We start from the raw sequence: 25,081 nt of genomic DNA, 5'->3' as shown, positions 1-25,081 counted from the left end.
TAGGGTATACCTTTCAAACGCATTTATAAATAGAACATAACTAAATATCATGCAAGCATCTCTGGATTGGTGGACAAGTGATATGGGTTTGTTGTAGGAATATTTGATGAAACCTTTTTGAGTGGTGTAAACCACTCCTACGACTGGCTTTGTTAGTTTACGTGTCTGTCTGTCTGTCTGTGCTCAAAAAATGAGCATGGTTGCTACGGTCACCCAGTTCACCCGGGTGTGATTTCATTACGTCAGACCACAGCTGATCAGTCTATATAAGACCTTACACCACTCAGTTCACACGGGTGTGATTTTTTTTAAATGACAGACATCTTAAATGTGATATAAAAGCATTTATTAGGTTCTGGCACAAATACATATCTTGTCAACATTTTCAAAATGCATTAAAGTGCATTAACTGCTAAATATAGGCAAAATATTGGCCCCATAGTTATGGAAGATCCCATGTCACTGGAATGAAATGGGTAAACTGGCTCTTTGGTTCTTTAGACAAAATGTCTATATGCCACTTTTTCATACTGGTCCAGTTGAGAAAAGTCATTATAATAAATATGGGCATAGAATTAATTAGGTGCCGATTTGAAATACGTGATAAAATTCTCACCAAGTGGAGTGGTGGGACACCACAGTTAGGGTGTGGTCACACCAAACTTTAATTCTGCCTATGCAGCAGATATTACCGATGCTTTTCAATGGGAGACGGAGCGTTGTTGTTTTATGCGCAAATTCGCGAATGGCAACAAACCCAATTCCCATTATAACTACATGAATCTACAATTTTGGCATTTATAGCAGACGCTCTTAATCCAGAGCGATTTACAATAAGCAAGAACAAAACATGGTAATACATCAAATACATTGAAAAGCATTGGCAGAATCTGCCACATATGCAGAATCAAAGTTGAGCTGGTGCTAGAACTTCATACTGCTAAATCACAAGCTGTGCACCTTAATATAGGGTGCACCTATGCAATGGAAATACCTCATAGAAGTACTGAGCACCGGTAACATAATGGAGGCTTCAATGGCACATGGAAATAAGGCTGTATGTGAGCAGGTTTGCGACACAACAACGCACAGTCAATCAATTGCAATTAAATGGAACTACTTTAGGAAATAAAACAACTTTAGAAAATAATTAAACATCCCAGTTTCTTCATCTTCCAAGTCTTTGCACTGATACAGATATTGTATAATGTAAAGATACTACTACTAAAATTGTGCAGAGGTTTCAGGATGGCATGAGTATTAAAGAAAGAGGCCTGGTACTGGTCTCTGCATGCTCTTCTTCCATTCAAGAACATCCATGTATGTTATCTTTCGAAGTTACTGTGCCAATTGTTTCTTAAAATAATTGATGGTGGTTTAAAGTACAAGATATTCATCTTGATTAACACTAGCTTAATCATATAATCATATCAGTATTGATTATTGCACTGATACAGTCATCTTAATAGTTAAGACAATGTATAGTAGTAGCCACTCTTGACTGTAACTCGAGGCTAGACCACCTGGATAGAGAGATAAGATTGGTAATTATTTTAATCTGTCAGTCTTGAGAAGTGCACTTATGTGCATGTAGATCATTAATAGTATGATCTACATATAATGCCAGTCCAATCACCCTTTTGGCTCTAGTAATACTGACCCACAATGAAACTCATGCCATCCAGCTGCCCTCCTTGATGACTAGTTCATATTGAATTTGAAGCAACTTCATGTTGTCCTGGGTATAGACAGGATCTGTTGATCCCTGAAACAATGTGCACTGGTACTATAATAAACAGCTGGGGGTCCTTGTGGGAGCCACAAGGGAGATCTGTATGACACATGAGTCATGAACATTTCAGTTATACTGTCCACCCAGTGCAGCTGGATAATACACCAGGGCTCACATGAGCCTGGACACTGCGCTACAGAGGAAATCCTCATAGCTCATGCGGACATTGCCAGTCATGCCCGTGTCCTTCTCCCTGAAAGCCTCGGTCATGCTCTGGAGCTGTGTGCACACCTGGATGAATCGATCCAGCTGTATGCCCGGACGCCCACCGCGCACACCGAAGCGGCCCACCAAGGTCTCAGTGAACTGGGGACTTAAGTTGTATCCCATCTGGGAGAGGGCTGAGGGGAGAAAACAATACAGTGAGAGGGCTGAAAACAATGACAACCACAGACGTAAACGCCGTAAAATAGGTTAGTGGGTATAAGTATAACCCATTTTGGGCTGATGCCGATTCTAAAAACGCCTTCTAAATCCTGACCTAAGTTTTCTGAAATACTTCAAATACTTATATAGCAGAATATTTATATATATATATATTGTAATTTTTGAATACTGTACATACTGTACAGAACGCCAAGAGGGGTTCCCGCCCAGAAGGGTTAGAACACCAAAAGGGGTTCCCGCCCAGAATGGGATAAACATGGTAATTTATAGAAATATGATGCCATTGCTGTTCTGTGCTTTTGAGGCTCACACAAACATACTGGCATTTGCAACATGCATGCATTAATGGATGTGTGCATATATTATGTTCAAACATTCCCACAAGCACACACAAACACACGCAGGTACCTTGGTGCAGTTCTGTGCCGCTGATAGTGCCAGAGCGGTCTCTGTCATACTGCTGGAACAGAACTCTCCACTGCTGCATGAAGCCCCACAGGGCTGAGAATCCAAACAGGTCCATGCGCCCCGACCGCGTCTTGTCAAACATGTCTGTTAAGATTAAGAAAACGCACGCATTCAGCCACATAAAGCTTTTGACAGTCCCTCCCCTCCCCCCTGCTAGTGTTCAAAACATGTAATGGCAAATGACACCTTTTTATACTAACAAGTTACAACATGATTAGTTACATCTTTAAAAGGTTTAAATATTAATAATAGTTTGTTCAGGCTTCGAGGGACCGGTTATTCAGCGTTGAAGGTTATCTGTTCTCTGTATGCTTAATCACAAGGTGATTCAGTAGTCACATGTTCTTCCTTATCATAATGGTATCATTGCAGAATGCAATGCAGGGACATGCAGACAAAGAGGTGGCACTGTTGGAGTCATTGATTCGTCATTCAAACACTGAAAAGGTTTCTTTCTATCCATGCAAGTCTCTGATGCCCCCTGATAATCTCATGTATTTCTGTGCAGTTAACAATTTGATGTCTTAAGGTGGTTGCACACCGGTCGCGTTTTTCGGAAAACCGATGGAGAAACGCCGCTAAAAATCCGAATTCGCATCCGATTCGCACCCGGTGTGTGGAGACCTTTACTTCCTGTCCTTGATCGATGACAACATCGATGACACCTTCGTTTGAGTGGTTTCCCCTTTGCCCTTTCGACCGAGCTGTGACTCAAAATACATTGTTGAACTCCTGCATTGTCTCACCCTGTTTCCCAATTCCACCACAGGAACATAACGAACTAGAAAAAGTGCCCTTCTGGGCACAGGTCTCCACCAGGAGGATAGGACTGTGTGAGATGTTTGGCAAAATGTTTAGGAGTAATATAAATAAGTAATATGTTTGCCTTTGATGGCAATTGGATGATTTGAGGCATTTTGTTCCAAAAATGTGTTTTGCAAAAATCAACCTGTTGGTGGCGCTATAACAGGCCAATGTGAAAAGGGTGGGATATATTCCTCAGCCTAGTAAGAAAATGTGTGAAAGATTTGACGTAAATTGCATGCTGCGTTCATGATTTGAGGCTTTTGTTCAAAACGGGGCAATCTTGCAAACTGTGAAAGCCAATTATAGCCAATTAGGATGGAATATGAAATATGGGACAGATCCGACTTGAGCACATGACCATAGAGATACTGTGTAACGATTTTTGCGATTTTTGGACAGAATCTGTGTTTTACAAAATTCGGCCTCCTGGTGGCGCTATAAAAGGCAGATGTGGAAAATGCAGGTCAAAGGTTTGTCCTTGGCCTCTAGGGAGTGTGCATGCAACGTTTCACACAGATCGGTGCAGTTTTAGGTAAACAATGTGAAAAGCTGCCTCATGGTGGCGCTATAACAGGCCGTTCTGGAAAATGCGGGGCAGAGGTTCATCGTTGGCATCCAGGGAGTGTGTGTGCAAAGTTTGGCATCGACCGGGTTAACGGTGCCGGAGATTAGCTGGTAACGGACGGACGGAAGGCCACACACACACACGGACGGACACACGGACGGACACACACACACACGGACGGAGTGCAAAACATACTCTCTCCCCATGCCTTCGGCCTGGTGGAGACAACCAGCGGTATGCTAGTTTTTGACTGTGGCGGCTACGGATGGATAAGTGTCTGTGATTGAAATGACAAAAATAATGCTAGAGTTTGGTACTGGAAGTTAACCACCTCATGTTGCTGGACTGCAAGACTATAAGCAACAAACTATTATTTCACTACAATTACCACATGTAATGTTATTTTATTATGGACACTCCTGTTGCAGCACCTCAGTGGCTTTTATGCGTTTATTTTTCGGTAAACGCCACTACGTTTCACTCACTGATCATCATAACGCAGGTCTCATCGTTGAATGCCGACCAGTTGGAGTTAACCAGTGCCTGTTTCAGCTCCCTCAGGGTGATGAAGCCACTGTGGTCTGTATCCACAGTCTGGAACCACTGGTAGGCCTCTGGGTTGACACCCGGGGGGATGTTACCTACAGTGGGTCAAGGATGGAGACTTTGGTTAGGGATGGAGACAAAGGTGGGTGTGAGGTTCTACAAGCAACCTATTGTTTAAAGAAAAACCTTGTTTAGGACCTCGTTAGGTCTAATGTTATAATGCAGGGAGAACAAACAATAAAAGGGCATGAAGTTTATGTGTCATGTGTGTCTATCTAGTTTGTTTGCAAAATGATCAATCTAATATTACCGACAGCTGAAACTGACAGTTTCTCAAGATGATGATCACAAGAAATGTAGCATTTGTCAAAATAAATAAATCAACAAAACCAAAAACCACATAATCAAGAGTGCAGAGAGCAGTTGCCAAAGATTTGTTGAGGAAACAGTTTACAGTTTATGCAAAGTGAAGATAATACAAGCACATAACACAAAGCTAGAAATAATGGCTGATTACAGGAAGGCGTAGTCAATAGGAATTGAATCCAAACGTTTAAACTGAAAAACACATTCCATATTTTACTTTATAATATACAATTCATCCAGGAGAATTATGCTAGAGATTGACAGGAATCTGCACCAGTTATACTGGTGCCCTAGTTATACATCCCTGTTGCAGGGCCTGTATATCTTGTGAGGGAGGGAGATATTATCATGATGTTGTCAAACAATAATGGAGAAATGACCTCTGAGCAAATAAATAATAATAAATATTATTCTATATCGGGCGGGCTCTACGCTGAATTAAGGTCAGAGGAGAGTGCCGGAAGGCCAAGTGCGAAATGAAGCGAGGAGGGTGGGGGTGGGGTGAGTTGGCTGACGGTCAGAAAAACGAAGAGGGAGCAAGGGATAAGTGTCACTGGAAGGCCTGGCCCTGTTAGGTGCTGCTGTGACTGATAAAGGCTTGCTTCTGTGACTCGACTCAGCATCAACACACAAATCTCTTGCATTAGAAATACACATGTATATATATGGCCCTGCACACATGCACTTTAGTAAGCTGTGTCACCCATGATGCGCGAGCACACGCACACACACACACACACACACACACACACACACACACACACACACACACACACACACACACACACACACACACACACACACACACACACACACACACACACACACACACACACACACACACACACACACACACACACACACACACACACACACACACACACACACACACTATTACCCGAGTCATCGCTCCAGCAGTGTAATCCTGCTGAGGGGCACAAACTGAGCACTGTCTCTCTACATGAGTCTGTGAGCCATGGAGCGAGAGCCTGAGTCACTAACTATCCATCATCCAACCAAAACAGCGAGGCAGGAGAGAATGAGAGCCTTTGCGTGAGGAGTGGTGGTGCTGGTCGACGTGGCTTCAACTTGTAATCATATTTATTGACCGTGTCTCGATACGTCAGGTTTTCTCTAAACATCCTGTAGACCAGTGATTCTCAACCTGTGGTACTAGTACCACTAGGGGGGGGGGGCACGTTTTGTTGTTGGCTTTGCACAGCCGATGATGCGTTCACAGACACAAACTAAACCGTGGCAACGCAGTGGCTTAAAATGGACTATAGGGAGAATATTTTGACCAGCAGCAGATGCACGTAAAAACTACAGTGTAGACAATGCAGGATGGAATGCCACAGGGGTTGCTCGTATAGGATATATACTGTAGGTACAGTGGGCACCTTAGACCTCTGACTGGGCACCCCAATGTCATTGAATGTATATATATGATATATATATATGTATATGAGACTGAGAATGATAGTCATATACACACAAAGAAAGGCTTACAGCTGGTTTTACATCCACATAAGTGGCGCAACTTAATCCTGTGCACTAGTTACCTGTAGGAGCCTGGTGTCCATAGGGTCCCTGGTGATGCTGTCCACCATAACCAGCATAAGGTGCACTAGGGGCACTAGGGGCACCTGCTCCATGCCCATATGGTCCCCCTTGTCGTGGGGCACCGTACCCAGCATAATGCCCTCCGTTTGCTCCTGCAGCACCTCCGTATGGGGCAGATTGGGGATGTCCATATGGACCACCTCCACCACTGTATGGAGCGGCGGATGGAGGGTTGGACCCCCCTGGATAGGCCTGCAGTGAGAGGGAGCAAAGTTCATTGAGTCACTATGATGAGACAATACAGACTGTATTCTAAGTAATAGTAGTAACTATATGTGGTACTAACTGGTCAAGGTGTTTGTTGCTGTTTTTAGGAAGGATTAATAAAGTGACCTAATCAATCAAGTGTATAATAGGCCTACTGGCTAGTTGTGACTTACTGAACAGTGAACACTGTTAGTTCAGTACTGTTTGAGTTAACATAGCTAGCTGTAAGTACTGGGAATCGTAACATTTAATTTCAGAATGATCTACTTTTGAAGAGAACACTTCCACAGTGACCCGGGCAAGACCAAAACGTTGCACTTTGACTATATAAAATAAAGCTCTTGAACCAGCAAGTGGCAGTGTACGGGTCTCCCTCCGTCTCCTACAAGAATGTTAGAATCTTAGATTTCACCATAAGCTTGACTCACTACATTTTCAGCTGCCTGCACGTCAACATACGTTTTGCTGCACGGCCACTGACTATATGCCACTTTGTCTATCACTATTCACTAACTGCCATTTTGTCCAAATCACAGAGATTCTCCATATCCATCCATTTGTACCTTTTATTCAACAAATCACTTCAATGTCATAAGATGTCCTCAGCCACATGGCCGACCACATTTAGCTTTGATGTACAGTAGCGCTAGCCACTTGTAAGTGTAGGATACTGATAGCTAACTTATTTCGAAATAAATCTATCTTTTGTGTAGCTACCGGTATACTTTTTGTTAAATGTTAAGAGAAGATATTGTAGCTACATTTTAGCTACAATTAGGTATAGCGTTATAGTTGGACATGTGCAACACGAGCTGGCCATGAGTACAATAATAAATAAGATCATAGATGTTTGAAATATGTGCTATGATAATAATCATGTAATAGCTACCATGCCTTCGTTTCCAAATAGCTGTCGTCAATAACACAACTTTTCTTTACACTACAGTCCAAATGTCTAAAGAGAAATATCCCTTTCCCCCCCCCGCAAACATTAAATCAGTCATTCCCCTAGCAGTCCGAGCAGTAATTAAACAATTATCATAGTAATAAAGAGACGAAATGCAGTTATTACCTGACCGTGACCGTAATGAAAGCTCATTTTTTATTTACTTCCTACAACGACGACGCATCCGTAATCGCCGAGGCTGGACTGGAGCTCCGCCTGTTTGGTGCATTCACGTGTCCGTCAAAAGCCGCACCCACAAGCCCCGCCCCGGACCGCATGACGACATGGAAAAGATATGATGTACAAAGTGAGTCACTGCCTGGGTAAAGACCCGAAACCAAATGGACCCGCAAAGTCAACACGCCTATTTGCCTCCTCTGCTAATTATACAGAACAATGCTGCTCTCTCTCTCTCTCTCTCTCTCTCTCTCTCTCTCTCTCTCTGTGTCTCTCTCTCTCTGTGTCTCTGTCTCTCTCTCTCTCCCCCAATTCTATTTCAATTCAACCCCACCCTCACCCAGTCTCTTTATCTCCCGGACCCAGGGCCATTCATCCTCTCTCATTCTCATTCACACATTCTCTTGCTCTGATCAAAATTGATGTCCTCGCATTGACTCCGGACTGAACAAATATTTAAGTTTTGATAGTTCTGTTTGCCAGAGTGGATCAGACGAGAACACATAAGCTTCACTTATTATTTAAATTAAAGCAAACCAGATTACATAGAATGTTGAAGTTTAAGGAAAGAAGGACTACGTCGTGTCATTTTCAGAGATAAATAGCTTTATGAGTCACAGTAATAAATAAATATATGTAGGCCTATAGACAAAATACAATACAATCAAAATTACAAACATTCCACCACATGGAATGTTACTTCAGTTTAACCTGTTGGGAATATCTGTACAGCAAAGTACTTTTTTAAAAGTGCTATTGTGTGTGTGTGTGTGTGTGTGTGTGTGTGTGTGTGTGTGTGTGTGTGTGTGTGTGTGTGTGTGTGTGTGTGTGTGTGTGTGTGTGTGTGTGTGTGTGTGTGTCGGTGCTCTAGTTATAATTTATTTTAAAGACAAGAAAAATGACATTCAACATGTGGTACATGTTCATTCTATGCGATTCCATACTTCCTTCTATGTACAATTTTGTTCTTCACAAAATACAATGGCACGAAACAATGAAAATGAAATGAAACAATAACAATGGATAATGAAATAGTAATTATGACGAGAAAATGTATATATATCCCCCCCCCCCCCCCCCCCCTATGACCCCCCCCCCTCTCTCTTCCAGTCTTATTGGGTAGGGCTATCTACATAGACAAACTAGGACAATTTTCACAAGACATTTCAACATATTCTGTCTTTCTTCAAAAAGAAAGTCTTCTGAAAGCTCACAAAAGAAAAAGAAAAAAACACAGTGGCATTTTATAGTTTAGAGGGTCCTGCCTCTGTCTTGACGTTGCTGAGGTTCTGGATGGAGGCTGTATTGGTGGGGTCCACTCGGACCGACGACTTTGACATGAACTCGGGCCTGGGCCGGGCCAAGGGCCTCATCTCGTGGGTCTCTGCGAACAGCTTCCTGTGTGCCTCCTTCTTCTTCCTGATCAGCTTCTGGATGCGTGTGATGATGAGGTAGATCATCTCGCAGACGCACATGAGAATGCAGATACAGGACGACACCACCATGAAGATGGTGAAGATCCTCTTCTCCGTGGGACGGGAGATGTAGCAGTCCACCGTGTTGGGGCAGGGCTCCAGGGAGCACTTGGACAGGCGGGGCATGTCAAAACCCTTATAGATCTCGTGCAGGATGTAGAGGAAGCCGGCGTCGAAGCTTGCCTTGAAGATCAAACTCACCTGTGGTGAGTGCAATGTACAATTTAGACATTTATCAGACATTCTTTCTTCAGAGCAACTTATAAAGTGTGAAGCTGTATGCCATGACAATCTTTCAATGGTCAAGGGATTAGAGCAGTCCGGGGACCACCAGTGGTCCTTGGTGCATGGTTCCCAGGTAAATGATGGAGAGTTGGTAACCAAATGGACCCTTGATCTTTAACTCTTGAGAGCGTAAAATTAAACCAAATGGATCCATTTGCTTTTATTTTACACTCTCAAGAGTTAAATTGCATTACGAAGTCTACACAATGGGATATTCTGGGCCACTTTCCCTACTTCCTTCACAGGTGTTTACTGTTGATACTAATTAAGGCTGTGTTCCGTTTAGTGTGCAGTGGTTCTCAAACTTTTTAATTTTAAGGACCCCCATAACTCTGGGAGTGTACACATTTCTACACAGAGTTACACAGAATACACACCCGTACAGGGCCATTTAGAAGTAGAACCCATTCAAGGACACTTTGAGACCCTCTGGTGTAGCAGAGTGTTTCCAGTACGTGAGCCAATAGCCCAACACACACAATAGCAGCACCCTGACCAGAATGGAACAGAGCCTTCATTAGTATCATTGGCCGGTAACACCTGTGAAGGAAGTAGGGAAGGGGCCCAAGTTCTTTCCAAAATGGCGTGTGTATAGCCCATTAGAGATTGTAGAACAATTGTTATTTTGCCTGTTATCTCTCCTATGGTACCACATCAATAAATACAGCATGGAATCGTAATCAAAATCGTAACCAACAATAACAAAATATGGGTCTGAGAGGCTAAATGTCATCAAATGGTGGTCGGTGGCTCAAAAATAAATAATGGACCTTCATATGAAAACGGTTGAAAACCACTGGATTAGAGTGTTACGAGGACCCCTCGTCTTATGACTGCTCTTTTACAACCAACCACAACCGGGAATGTTGGATGGGGTGTGGCTGGCACTAGAGGAAAGGTCAAATAGTTAGGGTTCATTAGATGTCGAAATATTGTGTGTTCAATTGGACATTTTGGCATGAGAGTGTTGTTAGAGCAAAGACCATTAGTTCATCAAAATCAGTACGGGAAACCCGTTGGGGAGCAAGCAAGCGTTTCATGGCAATCCACACATTACATTTTAGAAATTAGTTTGATACCAAATTGGTGGACAGATGGACCGATTTGATATGAAATGTCTATGTTGTATACAGATGACTCACCATGTATGTCCACCACAGCCCTCCCCGTTTCTTTCCGGGGTTGGCATACATGTGAGTACCGTCGTGCGTCGCGGTGTACTGCATGTCCTTCTTCTCGCGATACTTGACGTGCCCCACCACCATCAGCGAGGGGCAGGTGACAAAGATGAGCTGCAAGGCCCACAGGCGGATGTGGGAGATGGGGAAGATGCTATCGTAGCAGACAGTGGTGCAGCCCGGTTGCGCCGTGTTGCAGACAAAGTCCTTGCTCTCGTCGCCCCACACCCGCTGGGCGGCCACCACAAACACCATGACGCGGAAGACGAAGACCATGGAGAGCCAGACGCGGCCGAACACGGTGGAGTACTTGTTGACCCCGCTGATCAGGGCCTCAAGTGCAGACCAGTTCATCGCTGCTGCTTGGGGGAGGGGGGAGGTTGGGGAGAACACAGAGGGGGCAGGTCAATCCTGGGACAGGGGGGGGCAGGTGGGGATAGATGGTGGCCGGTGATCTGCCAGTGAAGAAAAACAACAACAGATAAATGATGTTAGGCTGAGCGTAAATGAGGTAGAGTAACATTTCATGTAAGTAGCATGATGTTTCAGTATCGATATAAAATGCTGCTATTCTGTGTATTCTATTACATGTATATCTATGGTACTGTAGATATGGTCACACTCATGCATGTGCACATACTGTAGTCTGTACGCATAAATATAATCAGAAGTTTAATTAATGCGGTCTCAAAGTGAATATCTGTTCTATTCTTGGAGTTTATCATATTTTCTTTTCACAGAAAAGTGTGAAAAGAAAGAAGTATTTTGTGTCTTTTGTGTCGCACGCACGCACGCACGCACGCACGCACGCACGCACGCACACACACACACACACACACACACACACATTTTATCTTTTTGAAGAGGACACATCCAATTTCAGGGGCCATTATAATAGGTAGAATCAATGAAAGTCGTAGTAATTTTCCTCTGGGAAACAAAACAAACAAATAAACAAACAAAACTATAAAGAGCCACTTTTATCCTTGAGACGAAGATTGCCTGTGGGAATGCGCAGCAGCCATTCATCATTTAAACATACTCTCCACTTTCTCCCTTCGGGCTTTTGCTGATTAGTATTTATGCAGCGCTACCTTTTCAATACCGACTCGTTACCCATCAATGAATCATTGCCCAATACTACCTTTTCAGTAGGCAATCCGCCACTATGGTCATTTGAACGGAAGGGGGTCGGGCAGACGGCCTGCATCATCCGAATAAACTTGAATAGCAATTGCATACTTTGTTCATTAAAACAAAGTGTGAAGAATATCATTTGATTGTTGAAAGATTTGTGGCGGTTCTGTGCTGAGATGGAGAGAAAGGGGATATCAGCCCAAATATTTGCATAGTCTGTTTTTTTAACACATGTTTAAAAACTCCAATGTTTCTTTTTTTTATCACATGCATGCTTTCTCATTTGTTGTTTCTGTTTCTGTCTGTAGCCTATTACTTGTTTAACAGCTCTCTCTTTCTGAGGGAAGTTAACCTCTCTGGATGGATGAATGTTTATGTGTGCATGTGCACATACATGTGTGCCTAAATCTGTCACCTAAAAACTGTTAGGATTTAGAAGGCATTTTTAGAATCTGCCTCAGGTCTAAAGGGGTTAAAAAGCCTGGTTAAAAGTTAATTCCAGTTGGGGGCACGGTGGCACCCTTGGCACAGTCGGTAGTGCTGTCGCCTCAAAACTAGAAGGTCCTGGGTTCGATTCCCGCTGGGGACGCTGTGGGCGCTGGGGGCATGCTCTCTCCTCCGCGTCATCAGTGCCCATACCCGAGGTGGGGTTGGCGAAAGGGCCTTTCTGTGTGGAGTTTGCATGTTCTCCCCGTGTCCCTATAGAGCGTCGCAGTCCCATGGCCCAGGAAATGATTCTCCGTTCATTTTCCTCATAGACATTTCAGAAAGTATTTATTTAAAGACATTTACGCCGCGGACAAAGCCAACTCGAGTCATGACAAATCATGACAACAAACACATTTCTTTGGGCCGAACAAATAATTAGAAAGAAGAAAAAAAACGGCAGGTTACATCCCTTTTTTTGTTGTTTTTCTTCTTTGTAATTGTTTGTTGGGTCCAAAATATTGTTTGTGTTGTCATGAGTTGTCACGACTCGAGTTGGCTTTGTCCGCGGCGTAACCGTCTTTAAATAAATACTTTTTGAAATGTCTATGGGAAAAATGCATTGGGATTCATTTCATGGGCCATGGTAGGGGCGGGACTGCGACGCTCTATAGGGTAGGTACCCTCACAACATGCAGTAATCCTGGTCTCTAAATTATACCTCCCCCTGGCCAGCCGGGGCGCCTGATGGAGGGGAAAGGAACTGGTCGGAATAACGCGTTCCTTCCACGTGCTATGTCCGGCCCGGGAAACTCCCCCCTGTCAGGTGAAAAGAAGCAGCTTGGACTCCTCATGCATAGAAGGAAGCATGAGGTCAGTCCGCTGCCCCCCCCCCCCCGCCCAGGTTGGCAGAGGAAGTGTAGCAGCAAGGATTACATTAGATAATTGACACTGGGTAAAAGATGGGTTGCAAAAAATTTAAAGTAAAAAAAAAAGAGGAGACGCCTAAAACACAGTGGTTTTGAACACATGATTCTGCTGTTACGATTCCAAGAAAACGGCACTGAACCACACTCAACTCATGTTTTCAATCACGATGTTATGATGAATAGACTCTCTCTGAGTACAAGCTCTCCATTTCAAGTCCATCTGCACTATAATGTAGGGCACTCAGGGGTGGACTGGCCACAGGACATACCATGCAGGCATATGCCCGGTGGGCCGACCCTCTGGTGGGCCGGTCTGGGCCAAATGTTAAATTAGTTGTCTGTTGGTTGTGTATCATTTATGTTCTACTGTAAATGTGGTGGTGTTAAGGGCTTGTATTTCAAGTATTTGTATGGGCCTCGACCCAAAATTTCAGAAGAGTATCTGCACGCTGGTTGTGGTGGGCCAGTCCGGGCCGAATCTTTGTCACAGACCAGCCCTGGGAACTTGGATTCAGATTTTCTTCTTCAACATGTCAGTGTTACTGTGGACATGCCTGTCAAATGAGTCAGTCGCACTCTAGAATTCTTACAGCATTTGTAAAGAAAGGTGTTTTATTTGCTGAACACACTCAAGTGACACAACGCAGAACATAAAATGTCACCCACAGTTCATGTCATCTAACTGGATAGCGCGATCAGTGGTATCGATCTTATTGTGCATCTCGATGCATATATCCTCGGGCCTTTGCTGTTCCTTACCAGTGCTTTATGGTTTATGCAGCTGAGATGTGAAGCCATATCCTTGCTTTCGATTTGAAATGCTTAGACCTATGAGTTCAGAATGGATCAGCTATCGTTGAGTTATAAAAGAACAAGAAAAAAGCAATCTTTTCACACAAACAAAAGAAAGCACAATGGTTGAATCCATGATGTACGAACAAAAATGTGTAATCTTTGTCATCATGTATTTCTTATAACCTATCCCTATGGCCTATCTGAAGCCAATAATATAAATCAGTCTAAATGCAACGTCAATAGATGTCATCAATTATTAATTACCATTACACACTACTAGGATCACTGCTTGAAAACATCATAGTTCATAAAGGTCTTTCATCTCACTGCTGTATCAGGTCAGCTCAGTTGACAGTGTGATAGATCCGTGACTGTGACTGGCTCTACAGGTTGAACTAGCTTACATACCTCAGTAACCACTAAGCCTGGTGTCTTTATGTGTCAGTTTGCCCTCCAACATCTCAGCAACAAATGAACCTTCCCCCAGTAATCTTTAGTACTATATCTAATTTCATTGGTAGCCTACATATATTCCTTTTTGTGGCATTTGCTCTCATGTGGCTGCCATATAGAAAATATAAAATACATCCGTCAAAAGGGAGCATCGAGTCCAAGCAAATATATACTGTATGACATGTTTTGCTGATATTACCACCAGTTACATAATCTGTCTTTGCTTCTCTTTGCTCCATGTGCTCAGCTCTCTGCTCCTTGACATGTGAACAAGTCCCCTACAACCAGCTACTATTACTCAAGTCCTTTCGGATTCCCTTTTCCCACAGATCCTTTATTTTCTTCACCTGTAGTCCTATACTTGAAATTAGTTATTTGGGGAAACATTTAGAAATCATATTCAATTACCCGTATTTCGCCGAATATAAGACGATTCTGATTATAAGACGACCCCCAATTTTCAAGACTAATTTGTGGAAAAAGAACATTGAATGCCAAAAACATAGTCTTATATTCAGGACAATAACTACATAGTGCCTTACCGTGGACAGAGCAGAGTATAGATGTGTCCTCAGGAACTGAAAGAGAGGTGAGATTTTCTGTCTTGTTTCCTGGAGAGACTGACTTCACCTGGATTGAGGGAAGGGAGAGGGGGTGTGGTTGTAGGGTGCAGCTATCTACAGATGTTTGAGTGGGACTAGGGGTGGAGCATAGACTACACACATATCTATGGTTCTATTCTGGACCTGTTTAGCAACCTTCCTTTGGACAAGACCAAGCCTGCCTTGAGGCATCTGGGAGAGATGCAAGAGAGATAAGAGAGAGAGACAGGGGGAAATGGATATAGTCGGTCAAGCAAACAGATGGACACAGTCAGAAAGACAAGTATAAGCAGACAAAACTCAGGTAGGTAGGCAGGCAGGCGCAGGAAGTAAGGAACTGACTTCAATGCTCATGATAGATCGGCGCACAGTAGGTTTGCATGTAAAAGGACAGGTATGAGTGTGAAATTGATGCAAATCAGCACATTTGAATTCAGTATAGGAAGGCGGAGGGCCCACATGAACACATGGTTCCATTTTGGTTTCAGGTGCAGCCTCTATGGGTGCAGCCAGTAACATCCTAAGTTACTGTGAGAATGTGACAAATGGACCCCTATGGGTCTGTCTGTGTGTTTAACCTTTACATCCCACTTACAACATATTTGCTTCATCAGCTAGTTATGTGTCATGGGCCAGCAATTGTTTGCTCAAGCCATTATAGATGGGAGGTATAACAAGAAACAAGCAAGTGTGCACATTTTTCAGCAAAACTGCACACACGTACGCACGCATGCACGCACATGCAAGTAGAATGTAAATATGACACTGATCTAACACTGGCGGCCGATGAGTATGGCAACAGATAAGGGACTTAATAGTATATACTATGCCATGTCTAGACAGTGGTTTTGTTAATATAATTATTACATGAAAATGACTTCAAAGGAAATGTTCACACACACACACACACACACACACACACACACACACACACACACACACACACACACACACACACACACACACACACACACACACACACACACACACACACACACACACACACACACACACACACACACACACTAATTGCATTCCCGGCATTTAAAAAGATCTGTTGCCTGTGTTTAATGGAAGTCCACCGCACTGAATCGGGATCAGTGTGTTAATCCTTCACAGCAGTTGTCTTCTGTGGCAAAACCCTAACACATTCCTCAGGTGGGAGGAATGAGCCAGAGACGAGATGAGATGAGCCTAACCCACCTAAGTGTTTTCTTTAGCAGTTTCCGTGGAGATACAGTGATGTACAGTAGTGCTTACAACAACAACAATTTGAAGCACCAACCCACACAGGCACACCCCAATGAACTCATAAAAGCAAGTGCGTGCTGGATACGCACGCACACACGTACGCACGTACGCACGCACACACGCGCGCACATGCGCGCATGCACATGCACATGCACATGCACACGCACACGCGCACGCACACACACACACACACACACACACACACACACACACACACACACACACACACACACACACACACACACACACACACACACACACACACATTTTAAGGCTCTAGGAAATACAATTGCCAGCTGCCACTGATTGTTTCGACATAAAAAGGTAGACACCTCTTTCGGCTCTGGGGCGTGTGCTTCTCGAGAGTAGGCAAGCTTTCCCGAGAATCCTTGTGAAGTATAGCGGAATGAGCGGAAGCTTGCCAAGCTTCACAGAACGAAACGTTCGGTAGGCCAATCAGAGACACGTTTGTTTTCTCATGCCAATATAGCTCCCTTGGATTGAATTGATTCCCGGAAGTCCCAGAAAAGACGTGCTGTGATTGGCCAGTAGTTACTTGAGTGGCAGCGACGCAGCGTGCCTTCCACACTTCCGCTTGACTTCCGCCTACGCTGGAGACACATGGCTCCAATGAACTGCAGCGGCAGATGAGGCATCTATTTTTAAGGAGCGTATTGTCAACTTGTGAACTCAATACTGCCCCATCTGGCGTAGTCAGTGTTGTGATATTAGCCCATGCACAGTACATCTTAGTCTATGTACTTGAACTTGAGATACAGTGTACTTGATATGTATTGTGTACTGCCGGTACTGTAGCATTCTTTATAGATAGGCTACGAGAGACATCTAGGCGACAGCAAGGTCAGCCTTGCTGCAGTAGGCACGTTCTTCTGTCTCATATCTTATTGTTACGTCATTATGATCCAGCACTATATATGTTTCATGTTTGTGTAATAAACTTTGTGAACCTTAGCGTGATACTGTCTCGTGTCTCGTTAATTTGTTCTCCCGGGTACCCGCCGGCCGCCGCCGCAGTCGCCGTACCAAAGTAATACTTCAACAGGATTGTCACACACCACCCAGCCTGCACACACTACCCTCGTCTGTCAACCCAGACGAGGGTCCCGTACTTAGATTACAACAGTCAGGTTAGGTTCAGTTAGGGTGTTCAGATATTAAAGGACCACTTCACCACTTTTCAACCTATCTTCATATAATAGGTCCTCACTAATAATCATGAAAAAATGGCGCATTTTGTTTCTAATCGGTCTGTGTCTCATAGGAGGGCTGTGGGCAGTTCAGAAACCGTCTTCCAGTGACATCATCGATGGGGAATACAAGCTAATAGAAACTGCAGGCTTTCTAGTCCTGAAAAGTTGCAATGCGAAAATGGAAGCCATCGTTCTCACGACAATGAAAATCTAAACATTTTTGTAAAAAAATCTTGTTTAAAAACAAATCTGCCTAATGATGATGTCACTGGAAGACGGTTTCTAAACTGCCCACAGCCCTCCTATGAGACACAGACTGAGTAGAAAAAAATCGTGCCATTTTATCATGATTATTAGTGAGGACCTATTATATGAAGATAGGTTGAAAAGTGGTGAAGTGGTCCTTTAAACAACCTCTCGGGCCCCCTCACGGGACAAAGGAAATCTCTTGCCCAATGCCCATCATTCAACATCGCTGCACAATGTCTCCTTTTGTTGCAGCATTGAGTAAATGGAAAACAATAAACAAAAAAAACATCTAATTTTGTTTGTTCTACAATGGACTTTTACAAATAACATTACTCCCAAACATTGTCATGGGGGACTGTGGCACAGGAGAAATATCATTGTGACTGCTATGCAGTGTGCTGTCCATGAGAGGGTGCTCATGTTCCATCGTTTTGTTCAATACACTTTCCCCCCTCTGGTGGTTGGGAGAGAGGGGATAAATGTTGAGTGGACAGAGAATCAGCAAATCTCATCTCTGTTACCAGAATAAAGCAGCCACATCATCAGTGAGAAAGGAAATGGTGGAAGTAAATGGAAAACACTGCAGTTATTCTGCCATTAGAGCCTAAAAAGGCAATATCTTGATTTGGGAAATTGTGTGCATTGTACAGTTGTATATACCCACTATGGTTTGCACTATATATAACATGAATAGTGACTATTTCTGACACATTTACTTCACTATTACTATTACTATTTCACCTTTTAACATTGCAATTGACATAGATTAAGCAGTTTCTTGTAATCTGATTCCACAAGATTACTGTTCTGTTGTCCATATTCAGCAGCTCAAGTCGCAGTCTGCTGTTTGAATGGATGTCCTGCAATGTCCTACTACAGTAATGTGAGAACTAGTATGGACCTTCACCCTGTTGACTTGTGGCAATTCTTTTGGGCATAATTGGTCAATAGGTCTATATGCAGTGCAACACAGTCATACGATTAGGCATAAAATAAGGCTTAATTGTTTTGTTGTCAAAGCAAGCACCAGATGCTAAACAGCTCCTTCTATGAACCTCACACTTCACAATAAAGGGATTCTGAGAATAACAAGCTTGATGAAAAACTGAAAGCAAACTTGAGTTAATCCGCAGAAACTGGTAGGCGTCCAGGAGATGCATTGCTTGAAACAACTTGAGTCTTAGCTGAACAAGTCAGTCAAAATGGAACAAAACAGCAAACAGACAGGCACAAGGGGGAGGGATTGGGGGGATTGGCTGGGTATCTGCATGGAGAATTAACAGAATAAACATTGCTTAAAGTCAATGTCCTTGGGTATGATTTAACGTGTAGCCTACATGATATGGTAATGTACATTGGCTCAATAATGACATGTTATAGCATTAAGTTCAATAAGTTTGCCTGTGTGTCCTCCGACTCCTACCATGACTCAGTTGTTTAGTCTCACTCGGTCTGTCTCTCTCCCTGTCCATGTCTTTGTCAAATATCTATACTGTCACCATGTGTGTGTCTCGCCCCATCTCTGTGTTCCCCTGGGGCGGCGGTGGCTCAGGGGTAGAGTGGCTGGATGGTAACCGCAAGGTTGCCAGCTTGAACCCGGGCTCCCCCAGAGTTGGTGTCAAAGTGTCCTTGAGCAAGACATTGAACCCCTAATTGCTCCTGATGTGCTGGTTGGTGCCTTGCATGGTTTCTGCTGCCATTGGTGTGTGAATGGGTGAATGTAATGCACAATCTATGTAAAGCGCCTTGGATAAAGGCGCTATATAAATTAAATGCACCATTTACCCCTGTCTCAATCTTTTGCTTTCTAGTAGTTGGCGATCTGTCACTTCTCCCTCTATCTCTTCGTCTTTTGAGCTCTCTCTCTCTCTCTCATCCCCCCCCCCCCCCCCGCTTACAACTTACTCCAGTGCATTGGACAGTTACTTGATCTGTGTATCAAAGTGTCAGGACATTAAGAGACAATAAAACCCCACACACATCAATAATCATGAAAGCAGCAAGTGGAAAGACAATTTCATTCCATTAATTCATTAATTAATTTATGCTGTTTTGTGCATGCCAATATGCTTAGACATAACATTCTACTAGACGTTCATTCATTTTAAAATTACCAAGCCACTTTACTGTTACTCTAGTTTGCAATTGCATTGCAATTTGTACGCCTAGTTGTAACATGTACAGCATGAGATAAATTAATACAATAAAAATAAATAAAAACGTTCTTATCTCTGCCAGGCTGAAGGCAAGGGGGAGACTATTATTGTGTCTCTGTCTGTGTCTGCCAAATGTTGTGTAATGCCAGTATAGGCATATTTTAATATCTTTCAGATATTTTCAAACCCACGCTGTCCTAACCCACGCTGATCAACCGAAAAGTAAGTTTGGTTTATTAAAAAAATCCCATAATGCATGCATGATGCATATTCAACAGCCTAACCACAGGAGCAGTGTCATCTCACAGTTTCAGCATCGGGTCATTGTTTGTGTATAAGCCTCTGCATATTGTTTACCCAGATAAATGCATGAGTTGTGCAATCATGTGAACTCGGTAGTAACTTGCCATCTGGAGCACAGGGACAATTCCTTGTGGACCAGTTAAGCCTTACATTGGCCCATTGAACATGGCTGGTGATGATAAGAGACTCCCTATAGTGCTGAAAACACAATTGTTTCAATCCCAGGGGATCTTCATTTGGTTAGTGTTGTGTATGTGTCAAATGAAAGAAGCAAGATGTGTTAGGGCGGCGCTCCTCCATAACCAGATAAGACAGACTTAACATTAAACCAAGAAGCTGGCAAAATGTAGAGACAACACAAGTGACTCTTAATGATCCTCAAATGGGGAGTAAAAAAAGATGCACATTTTTGTGCATGTTTCTGCAGTCAAGTGGTGTTTTCTCTGTAACAATCCTATCTGATTATATCGGCTAATTCAGGGCTACACAACTTAGCAAAACTCCAAAAGTCCAAGGGCCGCAAGCTAAACACATGCAGTATTATTTTGAAACGTTTACAAATTTATGTAACATACTACACGACTAGTTTAAAATCAAGGAAACACAGTAAAAAGCCACATTTCCCTCGTAGGCCAAACCTCAATGAACAAAAACATTGTGATTAATTAAGTTACAAAATAAGTCTTCATTCACAAAATGGGAAGAGAACATATAATGAATATCACAGGTGAATAAATAAGTAAGTGGTTAATACTCATACTCACTTTCTCTTGGAACTACAATCTTGTTCACAACAATGAAAACTAGAAAAAGTGCCCTTCTGGGCACAGGTCTCCACCAGGAGGATAGGAGTGTGTGTGATGTTTGGCAAAATGTTTAGGAGTAATATAATCATGTTTTGTGTGTGTGTGTGTGTGTGTGTGTGTGTGTGTGTGAGACACAGCTTGGCCTGTTGTAGCACCACCATGAGGCTGATTTGAAAACTGTCAAGTGGCATTTCTTCCTCAGCCTAGTGGGAATATGCATGCACAGTTTCACCGAAATCGGAGGAGTAGTTGTGGCGATTTGTACAAAACGGGTACAAAGTCAAAGCGGGCTACTCCTGAAAAGTTTAGAATCCAATCGTAGGCAATGAAGGTGGATTATGAGAAATCAAACAAACCCGTCTTGATCACATGACTATGGAGAGCACGTGTACCGATTTGCGTGCTGTTTGGACAAAATCTGTAGGGCTGCGTTCGAATTGCTAGGGTTGTTCCCTACTCCCTACTCCCCATACGGGGACCCAGACTCAGTGGACTCAAATAGTGATTAATTCGGACAATACTCCCTGTATGGGGAGCACCGACTCTGACGTCAATATCGGTAGAGGGCGCTATAGGTCCGCGGGTTCATGTACTTTTTATTTGCATTGTAATCCCCCATAGGGTTCAGATCGCCTCATAAAGAACTGTATGAAAAATAAACAAATCATCCCGGCCGTTTCACTCATTTGGATATGAAGAATCAACTGACTACAAAAAAACAGTCAAAACGCTGCTGCTGAAATGATGATAAAAAGGTTATTCTTTTAAAATAACATAGGCCTATGATTATTATCAATACATTAATATTATATCCATTATCCAGCAATATGAAAACAGTGCACCACCTTGACAATATGAAAATATCAGCAGCATGATTATGAACCCCCGCTAATCCTGGGGGGGGGGGGGGGGGGATACGGAAAAAATAGCCGATCTATAAGCAACGCGACGTCCATATTGTGAGCTTGTAGATCGGGTACTTTTGGTAAAGAATTAACAAAAGTAGCCGATCTACAAGCTCTGCTCACATTACAATACGGACGTTAACAGAAACAGCAGTCCAATAAATTACTGCCTACATAATGAAGTTGTAATGTATTTAATTCAATGAAATAATGTTAGGTAACATATATTTTTTAATGTCAGGAATTAATTAATATTAATAAAACATATGTTCGGAGACACAATTAATGTCTCACATGCATGTACAAAATATATATTGGACTTTAGCACATAGCTTTACAACCTCACCAACCTTAATCCAAAAACTATTCAAATATAAGGCCTTCTACACTACAGCAAGCAACTCATTCCTCTCCTAACGTCATGCGCTGGGCCTGGGTGATATGAATGAATCAGATTAGTAATACTATTGCAAATGCAAATGAATTGTTTTATTATAAATAAATAAAACAAAACAATTGCAAATAAATGCACAGATCATTTGTCTCGAGATCTGTAGCTTCGAGATCCGCCAGGGAAGAAAAGAGAGGGGAAACGAAAGTTTAAAAAGTACATTTGTGTTGATTTCTTTCGCTGGTTCAACTTCTGCCTCTTCTGAGTTGGAGCGCAATAAGCGCATGCATGCAGAAGCAGCGCACGTGCGCGCAAACGCATGTGCGTTCAAGAGCGAGCTTGCGCAATGCATTATGGGGCAGATTTGCTTCGCTGTGTTTTTGTAGTGACCATCGGATGGTCCCTACAATTCCCGGTGCATTGTGGGATACTTCAGTCCACTACATTAGGGTGCAAAAATGCTCACTACATATTCGGACACTATAACAAAATGGCGGAACCCCAAAGTAGTGCACTATATGGGGCATAGGGAATGAATTCGAACGCAGCCTAGGTGTACTGTCCAAAAACTTGTTTTGCACAAAGCGGCCTCCTGGTGGCGCTATAACAGGCCGTTCTGGAAATTTTGGGGCAGAGGTTCATCGTTGGCATCCAGGGAGTGTGTGTGCAAAATGTGGCATCGACCGGGTTAACAGTGCCGGAGATTAGCTGTTCACAGACGGACACACGGACACACGGACAAGGTTCAAGGTTCAAGGTTATTTATTAGTGTCCCCGAAGGGCAATTGGTTTTACAGCAGGTCATAAGGCTTGAAACACATATACAATACATCAATCAAACCAAACTTATTGCTGCTGGTCGCTGCATGAGCTGCGCCCGGCCTACTTGCATCTTCAGAAGAAAAAAGAAAGAGGTGGGGGGATAGGGGGGGTGGGGGGTAGGAAGTAGGAAGACATCACATCACATTACAATTATCATTGTATAGTGCAGGCACCAAAAAGCTCTCCTCCTACGCATACCATCGAAAGGGATGAGCTGCGTGGGGGGAGGAAAAAAAAGATAACCTAGCTGGAGCAGGGGGGGGGGGGGGGGGGGGGGTAGAAGGCGGCTGTATGTGTAGACATGTGTGTCCATGAGAAAAAGTTCGGTGGAATAGTTCATTTCCCATGTGTTTGTGTGGATGGACACACGGACGGACGGACGGAGTGCAAAACATACTCTCTCCCCATGCCTTCGGCCTGGTGGAGACAATAACTAATTATATTTGTATTGGTATGACCATGATGGGTCGCAGATACAGGGCCGCATGTAGCCCCTTTGGAGACCCTCGGTTACCTTTTCTGAATTTGGACAGCGGTACCCTAGGGTCCCTCGTAGGTTTTTCCACCCTCCATAGGACGCACATTTACCTACTGTTTGTTCACGGAGACCGGCACGTCGCTTGAGTGTTGGTGAGATGTTTCAAAGATGCATAAAACAGTTATAGGAGAGAGTGGGAACGTGTGCTTAACAGCGCTAATCGGAGTTGCCGTTAAGTATTTCTAATATTTGTTTGAAATTTTGCTTCGCTTTACTTCTCTCTCCTCTCTCTTCCTTGACTTTCTTATTGACTTCCCATTGTACCGCCTCCCGAGCGGCGACTGACTAGCTGCATGTCCTAGTTACTGCCTCTGATTGGCCGACCGCGTACATGCAGGATGTTTTTATAATGCTGTTGTGTCGTGGGAGGTGGGACATTGGGAAGTGAGGAAGAGAGAATTTCAGCGAAGCAAAACTTCAAAAAAAGATTAAAAATACTTAACGGCAACTCCGATTAGCGCTGTTTCGCACACGTTTCCGTTGTCTCCTAAAGCTGTTTTATGCATCTTTGAAACATCTCACCAACACTCAAGCGACAGCGCAGGTCTCCGTGAACAAACAGTAGGTAAATCTGCGTCCTATGGAGGGTGGAAAAAGAAAACCTATGAGGGACCCTAGGGTACCGCAGTCCAAATTCAGAAAAGGTAACCGAGGGTGCCGAAAGGGGGCCGCATGCAGCCCACGGGCCACAGGATGAGTAAGCACTGAGCTAAACACAAATGTCTTTTTTGCATATATTCCCTTTTAGAGCCCAATCTGCTAAGATTTAAGACTTGTGAAGTTGTGATGCATCATGAACTGAGTGTTTTTGTCTTGCTGACTGATAAGGAAGCTAGTGTCAAAGCCAAACAAACTGGTTGCAGCCTAACGAGGTTGTGTGTGTTTTACACTGATCCAACCGACTTTGTTGAATTTCTGTGATACGCATGCAGCAGAGTTTGAAGTCAGTCAGGCCATACATGGTCAAGCGGCGCCGCGTATCCACACCTGGTCCTACCTGGTCCTAGGCCCAGGTATTTCTGAAATATCAACTGGCTGTGAGCAGCGGAGACTGTCATCTGTGTGTGTGTGTGTGTGTGTGTGTGTGTGTGCACGTGCGCGCGTGCGTGTGTGCGTGTGCTCGCGGTGTGTGTACTGTGTGGGGGGGAGAGAGAGTAATACCAAAGGTAGGAATAGGATTGGCTCATTTGGCTGTCAATCAAACAGCCGGGCACGCTAGTTTAGTGAACGCCCACCAAAACAAAACAACACAACACATGAAACACAGCACAGGACAGGTTAGCGT

General features: G+C 43.5%; 2 protein-coding genes across 3 annotated transcripts; both read right to left on the bottom strand.

Annotated features, from left to right (window-relative positions):
- Positions 1 to 329: 329 nt before the first annotated feature.
- pef1 (penta-EF-hand domain containing 1) lies at positions 330 to 8,079 on the bottom strand. Of its 2 annotated transcripts, XR_013791688.1 has the most exons (6): positions 7,834 to 8,079; positions 6,494 to 6,746; positions 4,505 to 4,660; positions 2,588 to 2,731; positions 1,703 to 2,133; positions 330 to 1,644 (listed from the first exon to the last, which is right to left on the bottom strand). XR_013791688.1 is itself a non-coding variant. In XM_079522267.1 (5 exons), the coding sequence occupies exons 1-5, from the start codon at positions 7,858 to 7,860 to the stop codon at positions 1,904 to 1,906; spliced, it is 810 nt and encodes a 269-aa protein (XP_079378393.1). In that variant the 5' UTR covers positions 7,861 to 8,079; the 3' UTR covers positions 330 to 1,903. The 2 variants fall into 2 exon arrangements, 1 of the variants encoding a protein (XP_079378393.1); XM_079522267.1 differs by having other exon boundaries at positions 330 to 2,133.
- A 912-nt stretch (positions 8,080 to 8,991) lies between these two features.
- Positions 8,992 to 21,213, bottom strand: gjb9b (gap junction protein beta 9b). Its single transcript, XM_079522295.1, has 4 exons — positions 21,099 to 21,213; positions 15,105 to 15,192; positions 10,787 to 11,277; positions 8,992 to 9,560 (listed from the first exon to the last, which is right to left on the bottom strand). Exons 3-4 carry the CDS (start codon positions 11,174 to 11,176, stop codon positions 9,129 to 9,131), a joined length of 822 nt encoding a protein of 273 aa, XP_079378421.1. The 5' UTR covers positions 11,177 to 11,277; positions 15,105 to 15,192; positions 21,099 to 21,213; the 3' UTR covers positions 8,992 to 9,128.
- Between the last annotated feature and the right edge of the window lie 3,868 nt (positions 21,214 to 25,081).

This window comes from Electrona antarctica (assembly GCF_951216825.1).
Source record: "Electrona antarctica genome assembly, chromosome: 15".
NCBI classification, from domain to species: domain Eukaryota; kingdom Metazoa; phylum Chordata; class Actinopteri; order Myctophiformes; family Myctophidae; genus Electrona; species Electrona antarctica.
This window is presented reverse-complemented; position numbering and strand designations above follow the sequence as displayed.